This window comes from Lissotriton vulgaris, chromosome 2_1 (genome assembly GCF_964263255.1).
Source record: "Lissotriton vulgaris chromosome 2_1, aLisVul1.2, whole genome shotgun sequence".
NCBI lineage: Eukaryota > Metazoa > Chordata > Amphibia > Caudata > Salamandridae > Lissotriton > Lissotriton vulgaris.
In genome coordinates this window covers 2,029,855,964-2,029,871,895 of record NC_141687.1, presented here as the reverse complement: position 1 = coordinate 2,029,871,895, position 15,932 = coordinate 2,029,855,964, and the positions used below count along the sequence as shown (strand labels likewise).

Sequence of the window (15,932 nt, the reverse complement as noted above, 5' to 3'; positions counted from 1 at the left end):
GTAAGAAAGACAGCAGCATGTAAGAAAGACAGCAGCATGTAAGAAAGACAGCAGCGTGTAAGAAAGACTGCAGTGTTGTGTGTGAGACATCAATGTGAGAGACAGCAGTGTGAGAGACAGCAGTGTGTGTGTCCTAGACAAAGCAGGGTGTGTAAGAGAGGCAGCAGTGTGAGAGGGACAGCATTGTGAGAGAGACCGCATTGTGAGAGAGACAGCAGTGTGAGAGAGACAGCAGTGTGAGAGAGACAGCAGTGTGAGAGAGACAGCAGTGTGAGAGAGACAGAAGTGTGCGTCTCCTAGAGAGAGCATGGTGTGTAAGAGAGGCAGCAGTGTGAGAGACAGCACGGTGTGAGAGACAACACTGTGTGTGAGAGACAACACTGTGTGCGAGAGACAACACTGTGTGTGAAAGACAGCAGTGTGAGAGACAGCAGTGTGTAAGAAAGACAGCAGTGTGTAAGAAAGACAGCAGTGTGTAAGAAAGACAGCAGTATGCAAGAAAGACAGCAGTATGCAAGAAAGACAGCAGTGTTGTGTGTGAGAGACAGCAGTGTGTAAGAGAGACAGTAGTGTGTGTGTCCTAGAGAGAGCATGGTGTGTGAGACAGCAGTGTGTGAGACAGCAGTGTGTGAGGCAGCAGTGTGTGAGACATCAGTGTGAGAGACAGCTGTGTGTGTGAGGCAGCAGTGTGTGTGCGACAGCAGTGTGTGTGCGACAGCAGTGTGTAAGAGACAGCAGTGTGAGACAGCAGTGTGGGGGAGACAGCAGTGTGGGGGAGACAGCAGTGTGGGGGAGACAGCAGTGTGGGGGAGACAGCAGTGTGGGGGAGACAGCAGTGTGAGTGACAGTAGTGGGAGAGACAGCAGTGGAAGAGACAGCAGTGGAAGAGACAGCAGTGGAAGAGACAGAAGTGTGTGTACGAGAGACTGCTGTCTCTCGTACACACTGCTGTCTCTCTTACACACTGCTGTCTCTCACACACAGTGCTAAGAGAGACAGCAGTATGTGAGCATAGCATAACAAAACACAACATAGCATAGAAAAACACAACAAAACATAGCATAGCATAACAAAACAGCATAACAAAACAAAACATAGCATAGCATAAGAAAACATAGCATAGCATAAAAAAACATAGCATAGCAAAACATAGCATAACAAAACACAGCAAAACAGCTTAGTATAACAAAACATAGCAAAGCATTGATTAGCATAATACAAAGCATAAAACAAAACATAGCATAACAAAACATAGCATAGCATAACAAAACACACCAAAGCATAGCATAACAAAGCAAAACATAGCATAGAATAACAAAAACACACAACAATATACTTTTTAGAAAACAAAAACAATATAAACAAGCATTTGCAATGCAATAGGTCTCGCATTATTAAAGTTTGAGCTATTGGCATTGCTAAAGAAGGCAACACCAATAGCTTAAACTATAATATTGTGAGACCTATTGCATTGCAAATGCTCGTTTATGTATTGGATGGAGCAGGGATCCTTTCCAGGTTTTCGGGACTATTGAGTTGATCATGCAAAACACGTATAATAGGGTAAGGATTGTTGCCCAAAATACGATGTCCTCCTTGAACAATTGTCATGGGTGGGCATTGGACCCCGGGGAACCGTTACTTCTCACGTTCTTTAGCATTTTTGATACACGATTGAACACATCCGGGGATGCTCTTGCTTCCTCCATTATTATGATTTACCCAGTTTTTATCGTCAGTGTCTTTGTGTGGACTAATACTCGTATATGGTCGTTTGTGGTCTAAAGGGAGGTTGTGAAAGGGGTCGCAGTAGAGTGTTTTCACGTGGTTTACCCATGTGTGCCCTGGAACTCCGTTTCGCCGATCAAGACCATGTCCAGACAGCCTGTTGATGCATAGCCAGAATTCTGCTGGTCTGCTTGGGGTTAGAAGACTATGGATGTACAGCCATTGAGAGTCTTCTTGTTGCCTTTTGAAGTTCCATATGTTTCTTCTGTGCATGTTCCTGGATGTCAGCCATGTCTGGCGAGAGGTTTCGTCCCTCGCCCGCTTGTAGTTGCGATTAGCTTACCTCAGTGCCTTTTTGCTTAGTTGGATAGTTTTGCACCGTGGATTGGGTTGGCAGCACGCCCTTTCTTTGAGTTCGGGTCGATTCCTGATTTTGTGACCAACAGTAACCGGTGCAGCTCTGGGACCAGGTTTGACCATTTCACTGGTATATTCCCTTCCGCATAGTCGCTATTGCATACAGGCCAATTGTTTTTCCAAACGGTCAGGCTGGATGTGTTGATTTTATTCCATTTCAGTCTGCTTTGTAGCGTGTGGATTTCTTCCCTGTTGGGTGCGCGCAAAAGTGTGGTGTATCTAAAAGTAACCGTTTGCAGTGATAGAATGGTAAACAATGGAAAGTGGTCACTAGTTAATTGTACTGGATTTTGAAAGTTCACCACTTGTTCATAGCAGCAGTGGCTCAAGAACATGTAGTCTACAGTAGGTTTGAGTTTTCTCCGGAGGTCTCGCAGCATGTTCATAAGTGTTTTTTGTTAATATTTCTTTATTGTCATTTTGAATAACATTTTATGAAACAGTACTGAAAGCATACATTAAGTGGAGTAATACAGTTGAGATGTATGTCTCTAGTTCACTGAGGGAACCATGCTTTGAGAGATAAGCTAGGTTGTTTTTGCCTTTTCTAACATGCACTTCAGCTTGTTTCTATTATACTCTTCTTTTTGAGTTTGGCAGCGTATGGATATCCAGCTACTCCAAGTCCAACAAAAAAATGACAAGAACTGTTGTGCCTTCCGAAGCAACCTAGGAGTCCTACCTTCCAATCTCAGGCAACCAAGTTGGGTTCCAGTAGCCCCTTGTGTGTAACCCATACAAGCAAGATTTCTCACAATGGGCTACTGGAACTATCTATTAGCCAGCAGAGAGGAGAAAAACTCCATGTCAAACCTTACCAGCATTTGCACCCAATATAATATGTTTGGTGTGCATCAGCATCTGCTTCCTGTGAGGTGTGCTGTAGCACTGTAGGAGAAGTCAATCGATATTGTGTGGACAACAGTCTATCCTTGTTTACTTGCAGACAAGGTTAATTTTCTATAGCAATTAAGCTGGTTATAATTTATCTGCTCAAAGTCACTGAAAACGAATCATTAATGAAATAAGCAAATGTGGCTAACCGGTATCTTCAGAAAAGAGAAAAGGAAGCAACCGGGTTGCACTCAATAAGCTAAATGATCAAAAATGCAACGCAAGATGTTACAATTCGATAAATATACAGTCACGTGAAAGAGGAAAAAGGCCCTGCAAGCCTTCGTTAATACTGTATAGGAATTTGCCAGATGGTTATCTGGAAAACCTGATGCACTGCTCAAGTCACTCAATGCGAGTGTACAAGGATAAACAATGATTAATGTAATACAAATTTTAACATGTAAATCAATATATAACCATAATGAAAAAAGCACACAGTGTAATGAACAACATGGAGTCTTCAGGCTTTGAATTGAATGTCTTTATAGTAAATCATAAAGTTCAAGGATGATGTTCAAAATTCACAAAATCCAGGCGAAGAATATTCAAACAAGCTTCAATTAGATCTCAGATTAAAAATCCCAATGCATTTCGGGCATCAATGGTAGCCCTTCATCAGAGGAATCTATGGAAACAATATGATACAATGTGGGACATGTGGCAGCTGCAAACAACCATATTCATACAATGGGGCGAGGGTACAGTTATAGTAGTAGAGACTATCAGTAGTGTGCCTCAACGAAAGAAATGAAAGTCAGTCAGTGGGGTGAGAGTACATTTATAACAGTGGAGAATATCTGTAGTGTACCACAGAGAGAGAAAAATGAAAGCCTATCAGTGAAATGCGAAGGACAACAGGTGAAGAGTAACGGGACCGAAGGTGACGAGCGGCGCGTGAAGATACACCACGGGTGTTGGACAAGTGCAAAACATGCACATGAAGAAAAGTGGATGACTCTTACCCATACGAGCAAAACGCTCGCAGAAACTTCATGTACACAAAGTGTTGGCCGCCGAGCGGCATGATATTAATGGAAACTATGGAGAAAAAAAACGAACAATAGCGTCATTCGAAAATGGTGATGCAAAGTTAAAAGTAAACATCAGTTTGAGATCTTAACAGAGCTAGGGACTTACCAATTGCTATGATAAGTAAACAGGACACGTAGTGAATGTTTAGAAATATGGCGTCCTGTAATACAACAGAAACAGTAATGTTGTAAGGTTGTAATATTGTGAGCAATAATGCGCAGATGGGAAGATTCCGAAAATAAACTCACCGGTGTAGAGCTTCCGACAGAGTTTTGAAAACCCACGTGTAGTACTGGCAAAACGCCAAATGAATCTCAGTAGCTAAACCGCAGTGAGGGAAACGGGTTGAAAATAGCGAGATAGATAAAGAAGACGGATAGTGCTGAGGTCCTGGAAAAGTGGCGGCCATCTTAGAATGGAAAATATAAGTGATAGATAAAGATAAAAAGAGAGTAGTGGTATAGGGGGAAATAGATAAGATGGAAAAGATGAGCGCGTCAAATCAGGGATAGTCCAGCAAAAGTAGTCACAGAAATAATATCAGAACACTCATTGCATAATGAAACTTGCTCAATATAAGATCAAAAAGATCAAAAGATAAGGTAGAAACAATGTTGCAGTTATAGTAAATATTCATAATGAAAATACAAACAGTGGTACAATGGTAATGAATTGAAAAAACAAGCAGAGACTAAAAAACACAATAATAGCATATAGAATACATAACTATAGATAATACAGTGTGATGTCAAAGAAAACAAGCCAATTCGAATTTATCATTGAGCCCTGATGAGGTCAGTGATTGCATGAACCAAATCCAGTGCGTTTCACGTTGAGACAGAAATTTACTTACGTCTCGATCAGGGCGATGCTCGATGACCTCAAGGACCCCTCATTTGAGTTGGGCAATGTTGTGTCTCATTGTACGCCAATGTAGGGCTAGGGGGGAGCTTGTGGTGTTAGTTCTAATGCGACTTTTATGCTCCGTGATGCGAGTGCGCTAGGCCCTCTCAGTTTTACCCACATAAAATAAGTCGCAAGTACTTTTAATAAAGTAAACTAGATGACGGTTACATGTGGCGTTAAATTTCAAGCAAATAGGTTTTCCTGACCTGGGATGGTGTATGACTTTGCCAGTAATGATGTTATTGCAATTTGAACAGTTAATACAGGTCATCATGCCTCTATAAGACGCTGTGGGTTTTGGTGGTTGGTTCAAAATCTTTCAGATTACGTGAACGTTTATATGCGAACTCAATATTTATGATCTTAACACCATCAACCCACGAATCCAGTTCACTTATCAAATTGAAGAAGTCAGTATTCATTTTCTTGATGTGTTAATCACATTACAAAATGATCACATAGAGACCTCTCTATATACCAGGAAGACAGATCGAAACAACGCTCTGCCTTACCAGAGTTTTCATCCCTGGTCATTAAAGCGTCACCTACCATTTTTTCAATTTTTGCGTATCAAACGCATAAACTCTGATGAGCAAATTGGCATGCAGACCATTGAGACCTTTAAGCATAAATACAAACAAAGAGGCTACCACACTACAGTGAAAGATCAAGCAGCCGACAGTGCTTCTGCCCTGAAACGCAAAGATTTACTTGTTAAAACAGTGAAACATGACTCTCCTAAAAGGGAGGTTTTTGTCTCTACATACTCGACCAAATCCAAATTGATGAAGTCTTTCATTCTTGAAAGAAGGTCTTTGTTACAACTAGAACCCGATTTCAAGGGAATGTTTTCCGAACCCCCAATGTTCGCATATAAACTTTCACGTAATCTGAAAGAGATTTTGAACCAACCACCAAAACCCACAGCGTCTTATAGAGGCATGATGACCTGTATGAACTGTTCAAATTGCAATAACATCATTACTGGCAAAGTCATACACCATCCCAGGTCAGGAAAACCTATTTGCTTGAAATTTAACGCCACATGTAACAATCATCATCTAGTTTACTTTATCAAATGTCCTTGCGACTTATTTTATGTGGGTAAAACTGAGAGGGCCTTGCACACACGCATCACGGAGCATAAAAGTCGCATTAGAACTAACACCACAAGCTCCCCCATAGCCCTACATTGGCGTACGAGACACAAAATTGCCCAACTCAAATGTGGGGTCGTTGAGGTCATCGAGCATCGGCCTGATCGAGACATAAGTAAATTTCTGTCTCAACGTGAAACAAACTGGATTTGGCTCATGCAATCACTGACCCCAACAGGGCTCAATGATAAATTCGAATTGGCTTGTTTTCTCTGACATCACACTGTATTATCTATAGTTATGTATTCTATATGCTATTAGTGTGTTTTTTAGTCTCGGCTTGTTACGATTGTATTTTCCAATTCATTACCATTGTACCACTGTTTGTATTTTCATTATGAATATTTACTATAACTGCAACATTGTTTCTACCTGATCTTTTGATCTTTTTGATCTTATACTGAGGAAGTTTCATTTTGCAATGAGTGTTCTGATATTATTTCTTTTATTTATTTATTTATTTATTTTTGAAATTTTTATTGCGCAAACAAATACCCTAGGGTGTCTCGGCGCATGTGTGAGCTAGCAGGACCATATTAGTAGAGTTCACTGGTCAAACAGCCATGTCTTTACGAGCCTCCGGAAGCTCATCAGGTTAGGGGCATTTTTGATATTTAGTGGAAGAAGGTTCCAGAGTTTTGGTGTGGCCACTAAAAAGCGACGGTCTCCCCAAGTTGCCGTTCTAGTGCGAGGTACAGGAAGAAGGCAAGTGTTGGCAGATCTCAACAGTCTTTTGGGGGTGTACAGCTGGAGTGCCTCAGTCAGGAATTTGGGTCCTGTGCCATGCACTGCCTTATAGGCAATGCAGAGGGCCTTGAACTTAATACGGCTCTCTACTCTGAGCCAGTGAAGCTGGCGGATGGCAAGAGTAGTAGGCTGGCGGCGAGGGATGTTTAAAAGAATTCTGGCAGCCGCATTCTGTACCGACTGTAACTTTGACAGCACAGATTTCTGGGTGTTGAGGAAGAGGGCATTTCCATAATCCATTTTGGAAAATACCAGAGTGGTAACTAAAGTCTTCCCGGCAGAGGAGGGGAGATAAGGCAGTAATTTCTTTATTTTCTTCAGCGTGAAGAAGGCAGAGGAGACAACCTTGTTAACATGAAGGTTGAAGGTTAGTTTGCTATCGAAGATGACTCCCAAGTTCCTCGCTTTTACCACTGGGACAGGTGGAGAGCCCAGTTGTTTGGGCCACCAGATGGAAGACCATTCTGGGGCGAGGTTGCCAAAGGTCATAACCTCGGTTTTATCCGAGTTGAGCCTTAGGCAGTTGGAGGACATCCACGTACTGACAGCAAGCATTGCTTCCTGAAAATTGGCTGCCACTGCTGTGCCGTTCTTGTGGATCGCCAGCACCAGTTGGGTATCGTCTGCGTAGGAAGTTAATCGCACCCCATAGGCCTTTATTACCCTCGCTAAGTCCGCTACGTAGATGTTGAATAACGTGGGACTTAGCGAGGAGCCCTGTGGTACTCCACATGGTAGTGCAGAGACGGGAGAGTAGAAATTGCCCAACTTGACTGTCTGGGTGCGGTCGGCCAGAAAAGATGAAATGAGGTCTCTAGCCGAACCGTCAATCCCCAGAGCTGTGACACGGTCGACCAAAATAGCATGGTCGACCGTGTCAAATGCAGCGGATAGATCCAGAAGAATTAAGATGGCCGTTCCTCCCTGATCCATGATGGTTCTGATTTCATCAGAAGCTTTTATTAAAGCGGTCTCCGTCCCGTGTCCCTTCCTAAAGCCAAACTGCGTTTCGTCTAAGAGTTGGTGCGTGTCGACGAACTCTGAGAGCTGTATATTCATCAGAGCTTCGCAAATTTTGGCCGGGAAGGGAAGACAGGCAATTGGTCTATAGCTGACCGGGGCGGAGGGATCCAGGGAGGGCTTCTTCAGAAGAGGCTTAATCACTGCCTTCTTCCACGGGGCTGGATAACATCCGGTTTGAAAGGCAGTGTTGCAGATTTCCATAAGTGGGTTACTACTATTGCTGGACTATCCCTGATTTGACACGCTCATCTTTTCCATCTTATCTATTTCCCCCTATACCACTACTCTTTTTATCTATCACTTATATTTTCCATTCTAAGATGGCTGCCACTTTTCCAGGACCTCAGCACTATCCGTCTTCTTTATCTATCTCGCTATTTTCAACCCATTTCCCTCACTGCGGTTTCGCTACGGAGATTCATTCGGCGTTTTGTCAGCACTACACGTGGGTTTTCAAAACTCTGTCGGAAGCTCTACACCGGTGAGTTTGTTTTCGGAATCTTCCCATCTGCGCGTTATCGCTCAAAATATTACAACCTTACAACATTGCCGTTTCTGTTGTATTACAGGACGCCACATTTCTAAACACTCACTACGTGTCCTGTTTACTTATCATAGTGATTGGTAAGTCCCTAGCTCTGTGAACATCTCTCACTGGTGTTTACTTTTAACTTTGTATCACCATTTTCGAATGACGCTATTGTTAGTTTTTTTTACTATAGTTTCCATTAATATCATGCCGCTCAGCGGCCAACACATTGTGTACATGAAGTTTCTGTAAGCGTGTTGCTCGTATTGGTAAGAGTCATCCACTTTTCTTCATGTGCATGCTTCCACTTGTCCAACACCCGTGGTGTATCTTCACACGCTGCTCATCACCTTCGGTCCCGTTACTCTTCACCTGTTCTCCTTTGCATTTCACTGATAGACTTTCATTTTTCTCTCTCTGTGGTACACTACAGATATTCTCCACTGTTATAAATGTACTCTCACCCCACTGACTGACTTTCATTTCTTTCGCTGAGGCACACTACTGATAGTCTCTACTACTATAACTGTACCCTCACCCCATTGTATTAACATGCTTGTTTGCAGCTGCCACATGTCCCACATTGTATCATATTGTTTCCATAGATTCCCCTGATGAAGGGCTACCATTGATGCCCGAAATGCATTGGGATTTTTAATCTGAGATATAATTGAAGCTTGTTTGAATATTCTTCGCCTGGATTTTGTGAATCTTGAACATCATCCTTGAACTTATGATTTACTATAAAGACATTCAATTCAAAGCCAGAAGACTCCACGTTGTTCATTACACTGTGTGCTTTTTTCATTGTGGTTATATATTGATTTACATGTTAAAATGTGTATTACATTAATCATTGTGTATCCTTGTACACTCTCATTGAGTGACTTGAGCAGTGCATCAGGTTTTCCAGATAACCATCTGGCGAATTCCTAACTGGCATCTTCGGCACATTAAATACAAGTAGTTGAGCCAGTTAAATAGATCAAAAGCTCAGAGGTCTCCTCGAATTTAGACATTATTTTACATTTTGACACAGTAGTGAAATTCATCACAGAAGTTAATTTCTTTTTTGGCCATAGCAAAAAATGATGTCACATATTTTTGCCAAGTCAAGAATCTGCGAGCACAGTTCCTGACCTTTTCTAAAGCCAACAATTTTGAAGTAGGCCAAGACTGTAGCAAATGCTACTTCAGATTTTCCCAAAAACGTCTCAAATGGTAGAGAAATTCCATGCTGGAACTTGACTGGGTCAGCACTTTGCATTTCCTAGATTTGAACAAATGGATTTAACTATGATGTCCTGCTGCCACTAAGGACCGTAGTGAAGGAACACTGAACACAATAAACACCCTCTATGCAAATTATGTGATTTTTGTTTAACTACGTGGCAGCAGATAGAATCCCGGCAAGCCCATTCAGTCTTCATTCTTCGAAGGTCGATAAAATGATCAGAGTTTAATAACCAACATCTGTTTTCTGTCAACAGCGCCAAGAGACTTCCTTGGTGATCAACAATGAATGTTAGGGTACTGTGCACTGTGTTAAATGAATTTTGTGCTGAGCTCACTGCTTCTCACTGGGGGGCTTTCTTATTAATCATTTTTTTAAATTAACTAAAAAACACCTTAACCCCGCCAACCACAGGAATTCACTTCTCCTTCTGCAAGTAACTCAGTTGCTCCCTTAGCCCTCGCAATCTTCACATTTTTTAAAATTAAAAATGTTTTTTTTTTAATTAAAAATTATGTGCCGGGTAGCTATTTCGTATCAGGCCACTCCTTTCACTCTAATATGCTTTAAAAAAAAATTCTCTCTTTAGCGCCCCAAGATTGGTCCCCACCATCTTGAAACAATGAACTAAAAGTTGAAGAAATAAAAAGAAACACCAGTCTTATCATGACAAATATGAAGGTGTGTAACTGTAAAGTGAAAACTTTTTTTTGTGTGGTGGGCCAATGTTGCCCCATATCAACAAAACAGGCTTTTCTTTGTTTATGCCAATAGAGAAGAGCATCATGAAGAAAAAAAAACATTCGCCATGTCAAAAGTTTGTTTAACACCCCTAAAAGGCAAGACCAATTGGATTCACCAAGGTTTCTTACAATCTTCTTGTTGGCACTGGATCATATAAATGACAAACTGCTCGACATGATAAATGTTCTGCAAGCTACAGGCTCTTTAGGAAACTAAATTTGTCCCATCATGCACTTTAGAAATGTGGAAGTAAACCCTTAAATTTGTAACAGCTTTTTGCTTTCAGCTCTCAAAGTACATGAAAAGCAATGATGTGAGGTTCTGATAAAAACCTATTGTACTTAAGTGGAAAATATGTGAAATAGGTTTTATATTGTGTTTTTTGAAGTTCTTTACAAGTTTCTCTATTTCTGCAGAAGTGTCTAACTTCTGCGGAAAGAAGCACTCTATCGGGCACTACATACTTATTTGCACAGTACAAATAATTTAGTGTGATTTTTTAAACAGAAGACTATAATCCAAATCTATCAACCATTCACAATTATTCTGCATTGCCTTTTTAGATGCTCTACAAGTCGATATATAATAGCATTTTAGAGTTACGTTTCAATAAATATTTAAACTATACTTTACATTATTTGTATACAACCTCATTTTACCCATCACAATAAAAAAAATTAACACCTTACCTTGAATCTTATGATGTAAGCTGCGATAAGGACACCCAAGCTTTGAACAAGGTCCCCTAACGCATGTACGAAAGCAGCTCTCATGGCGAGGCTTGTATGTCCATGACCTTGAACCGCATTTAAATGAGAAGAGCTCTCTGGAGAGTGAGAATGAGTATGACCAGTTTGATTCAATAGGAATCCCATTCTGTAAAGGAAAACAAACATATTGAATAAATGGTGACCAGGAAGCAGTAAATATAAAAGCTAGCTTTACTCCAGTACTCCCGAAGCAATCATCACTAACTACTGACAATGACTGAAAATTGCAACATAGCCATGCATTTAAGCGAAGTGGTTCAGCAGAACAGGGGCATTCTCTTACAAAAATGTACATCCTGAAAGCAGATGTACCTACAACAATTCTCTGCGACCAGCCAAATGGAATACTAACTGGCCGATGAAAGCTGGTGGTTATAACCCAAGATAACATTGATTAGGAAGTCCAGCACCACTTGGACACTAGACCACAAAGCTGTCCAGCTAATACACAACATGAGGTCCCGTGTGTTGCTTTGGGTGACTGAGCTCCTATTCTTGGAATAGCTTCACAGCAGATATTGCATTTTATATATGCATTGTATATATGTCCTTCTTTCGCGATCGCATATTTATTGACAAAAATGTAAAAATTAAACCCTTTTTCCATTGTACCAACATCTCTCCTGAACCCATAATGCGAATCCGTGAAAATATGATTCTCGGTCACCCTTTTTTCTAACCTGTCCAAAAGGATTCTTCCCACTAATTTGGCAGTGGAATCCAGAAGAGATATTGGACAACAACATGTAGGGTCTCCTCTATCCCCCTTTTTTAAATATAGGAACAATAATACTTTCCGTCCAAGCAGCTTGGAGTAAACCACTCAGTACAGCATTGCATACTTGCATTAAAATTGGAGCCCAAAGGGTACCACAGGACTTTAAATGGTAGTTCAATAGGGTCAGTGTTGGGATTAAATATCTCTTCATAATGCTTTATACAATCTTCTTGTTGCACATGAGCCTCCACCCTAGGGGCTGAAGAAACTTTGAGGAATGGCTGGTTTATAGTTTTCCAAAATATGATATTGTTTTTGGTATCAGCTGCCTGCACAAGGTTAGCCCAGGCGGTATCTTGCATCCCTCTTCTTTTTTATCACTGCTCATTTATAAGCGGCTCTCAAGCTAACAATGTAATCCTTATCTTTTGGCATTTCGTGCCAGGCTTTCCTTAATTTCCTATTAGCACCTGTGGAGTTTTGATCAAACCACCCCTTGTTCCTATTATCAATGCTCCTACTCGGCATATCAATTTACAGGAGGAAGCTATAAGTGAACGGCGGAAGATAATCCCAGTCAGTACATATATTAAAGTGTATGAGATTTTCCTTTACAATATTTTTTAAAAGTAGGTACATTCACATTCGACCATCTGAGGCTCATCAATCACTGCATTTTTATGTCATTCACAAGTTGTGGACCATCTATGCTAGAAGTTTTAATTTTAAGAACCATAGAGGGTGGTGATCGCTGAAAGAGCTCGGGTGGCTTCTAAGGATTCCACCATCCATATTCCATTTCCAGTAACTAGGATATGATCAGTGGTGGAATTATGGCCATTCCCTTGAAAGGTGAATACAGGTATCTCTCCAGGCTCATAATGTTGTTCTGATATCTCCAGATTACATTTAAAGATAATCTCATTAATTGCTTCCACATATATATTATGCGGAAAGTGTGACATTTCCACATTAACTTTCAAATACTCACACATTTGTGATAATGGCACATCACATTTACCAATATTAAAATTCCCAACTCAAATAAAAACATACTCCTCCTTAATGGGCCTCGTTAATCCATCTCACTACCGGTAATAGCCCTGTGTCTAGTATTAGTATTTAATACTAAAACATTCATCAGTCTGCAAATGAAAAATCTGGAAATAAGGTGAGGTGGAGTAAAACCTTTTTACTTTTACTGGGGCAGGTGTTGATATCAGTAGAGCTAAACCCCCCCTTGGCCCATCCAGCCTATGAAGGAATGGCCGGAGTAATAATTAAGGAACAGCCAGCTACATGAAAATCCTCCACTACCCATGTTTCTTGTAGAATAACTCATTGAAATGATCTAATGACATCCAACCATTCTGTATTCAGAGTTATTCAGGTTTATTCTGAACCCCGCAACATTACAGAGATCTAACTACTAAATTAACATGTAATTAGGGATATTTTTTTTAAGAACCAGCTCCCACTCTATGTGCTCGGTGTCGTTCAGTTCGAAAAATTGGGTCTTTATAAAAATTTGGAAACATTTCCGCTTTATAAAAAAAAAAGTTGGGGGGTTCAGCCATAATAAACCCCATGTATTCCCCTTGAAACAATCCCTAGAGTGTAATCTGTAAAGAAGGGATTCAACCACCCTGGGTGAGTGGAAATTAACAAATATACAATCACTCAGACCTATTTCTTTTTCTTTTTTCAATGGGCCTACCCATTCTACCATTCTTACCATGATATCTTCTCGGTATAAGGAGTCTGTGTCCCAAATCTGTTTAGCCATCCAAAGCATCACTTTGTTCTTTCACTCAAACCATATTGCAGATGAGTGGAACTGTAATTTTGGAACGTTTCTTAGCACAATAACATAAGGTGTCGACTCCGGTGGAGGATGCAAAATATTCTTTACTGGGGTAAAGTGGTCGTAGAGGCTCCCCCGGTCGGGGCAGTGATGTGGTGCAATGTGGAACCCAGCTGGCAACAGTCGTAGTCAACAATGCAGGCAAACAGACCCAACATCCAAAGGACTTGTCCACAATATCTGTATCCAGGTCTTTTCTTTTGAGCATCCTCAAAGTCTCATATCATCCTCTTAGATCACGACAGGAGTATTACAGCAGAGCATAGTCAATTACATCAGCAACATAATCCTGGGGTCCGAAGCACTCCATGATAAGGTCTTCTACATTAATCCTCCTATCCCTAAACTAAACCATCCAGTTCATTGTGAACTTAAATCTGGTCTTTGTGGATAAAGAGGTCCACAATATCACACCCCGTTTTCCTAGCGCATGGCAGGAGTATTACAAAAGGCTATCAGAAGGAAAAGCACATTAAGCTTATCAACACCTACTTTCAGCGGATGTATGACAGTACAACGCGTACGGTTACAACGAGTCCCTTTACGACGCAGTTTTAACAACGCAAGTCGTTACAACGACTTGAATTGGGGGGGCGCTGATAGTGAATAGTTTAATTTACTATTCCAACACCAGTCCCCGTGGATAGTAGGGAAGGTGTTGGATAGTAAATTAAACTATCCCCTATCCTAGAGCGCCCTCCAGCGAAAGTCGTTGTAACGACTTTCGTTGTTAAAGCTGCATCGTAACGGTACTGCGTTGTATCAGATACGTTGTAAAGGATATTTCTCCTTTCGGCAAGTTCATAAGCAATCCGATCCTGCCAGAATCAGATTGCCTTAAAAAGCACCCTTGAAAAAAATATCTAGCCTAGCATCCCATTCCACATTGTTAAGCAGTATTTTCTCAATGTCTCTCTTGATCGAAAGAGTCAGCATTTTGGACAAGCATGTCAGAAGTTCCTGAGAGGGAACTGGAAGGGACCAGGGAGAAACAGTAAAGAGCAAACCAGTTGAGATGTCAGATAGTCAAGTCAAGTCAAAGAATTTATATAGCGCACTACATACCCAGAGGGTCTCAAGGCGCTTAGGAAGGGGAGGAGGATTATTTGTCAAATAACCATGTTTTAAGTTGCTTTCTGAATGCTAGGTGGTTCTGGGTAAGGCGAAGGTAAGTAGGGCAGCAGTCTAAGATTATTCCTCCTACACTTGCAATACGCTTACCACTATGTCTTCTATTGGTGAGAGAGAGAGAAAAATGGAGCAAAGCAATTTTGCAGGACTGGGGCTGAATTAAGAAAACGTTGACTGGTAAACGCTTCCACTACCTTTCGGAGGCTAAAAGTACCGCAGCTGCTGAGGCTGGGGTTCCAGCCTCTGATACTAAACATGGGACTGTTAAAAGTTATAACCTTCTTGAGCAATGTCTTTCAGAAACAATACCCACAATGTGCAAGCTGTAGCTCGGCTTCATTTAAATGTAAAAGGACACATTCACCTTACCCTTGAAAAGACACTATACATTAAACAGCATGTCAAACATGTAGATGGTCAAACACAAAAAAATGCTCTGCCCTCATAAGTTGCTACAACTACACTGCACTTGCACAGTAAATTGTGCGGTCTTCCACTTTGTGGTTTGTGAGGAAAATAATACTGCAGTAGATATCCTTTTGTTGATTATCTTGATAAAGCCCACTTTCTACAATAAAGGGTTTACATTCTGCATGGGCTTGTTGAAGGATATGATCTTCAAATATCTGTTGAATTTTAGGCCAGTCATGTACGAACTTAAAATTCCATTATTTTTCAGTGTGACTGGGTGCTAAGACATGGGCATTCAAAATCAGTAAAGCACATCCAGCTTAAATATAAGTGAATGAAGCAACAGAACAACTTGAGGGTCAATATCACTTTTTATGAATTGAAGTTGTATGAAAGGTGATTGGTTGTTCAATGGGCAACATAATCACATGACACTTGCATGGATTCCCTTTTGATACATTTAAGGGAAACCAAAAAGTATGAGACAACGGATCACTGAGCAATATTGTTTAGTAAGGATATTTCAGTGCTCAATTGCTGTTCACAAGTGCAATACATTAGATGTTGTGCTCATCGAGACTCCACTGGTTTGCATCGCCTGATCCTTGAAGAAAAACCCAAGTC

General features: G+C 40.9%; 1 protein-coding gene across 1 annotated transcript in view; it reads right to left on the bottom strand.

Annotated features, from left to right (window-relative positions):
* SLC30A4 (solute carrier family 30 member 4) overlaps positions 1-15,932 on the bottom strand; it is a 320,947-nt gene that overhangs the window by 228,321 nt on the left and 76,694 nt on the right. Inside the window, exon 4 of the mRNA XM_086958260.1 lies at positions 11,104-11,290. Within this exon, the coding sequence (XP_086814386.1) occupies positions 11,104-11,290 (187 nt within the window). The remainder of the gene's footprint in view (positions 1-11,103; positions 11,291-15,932) is intronic.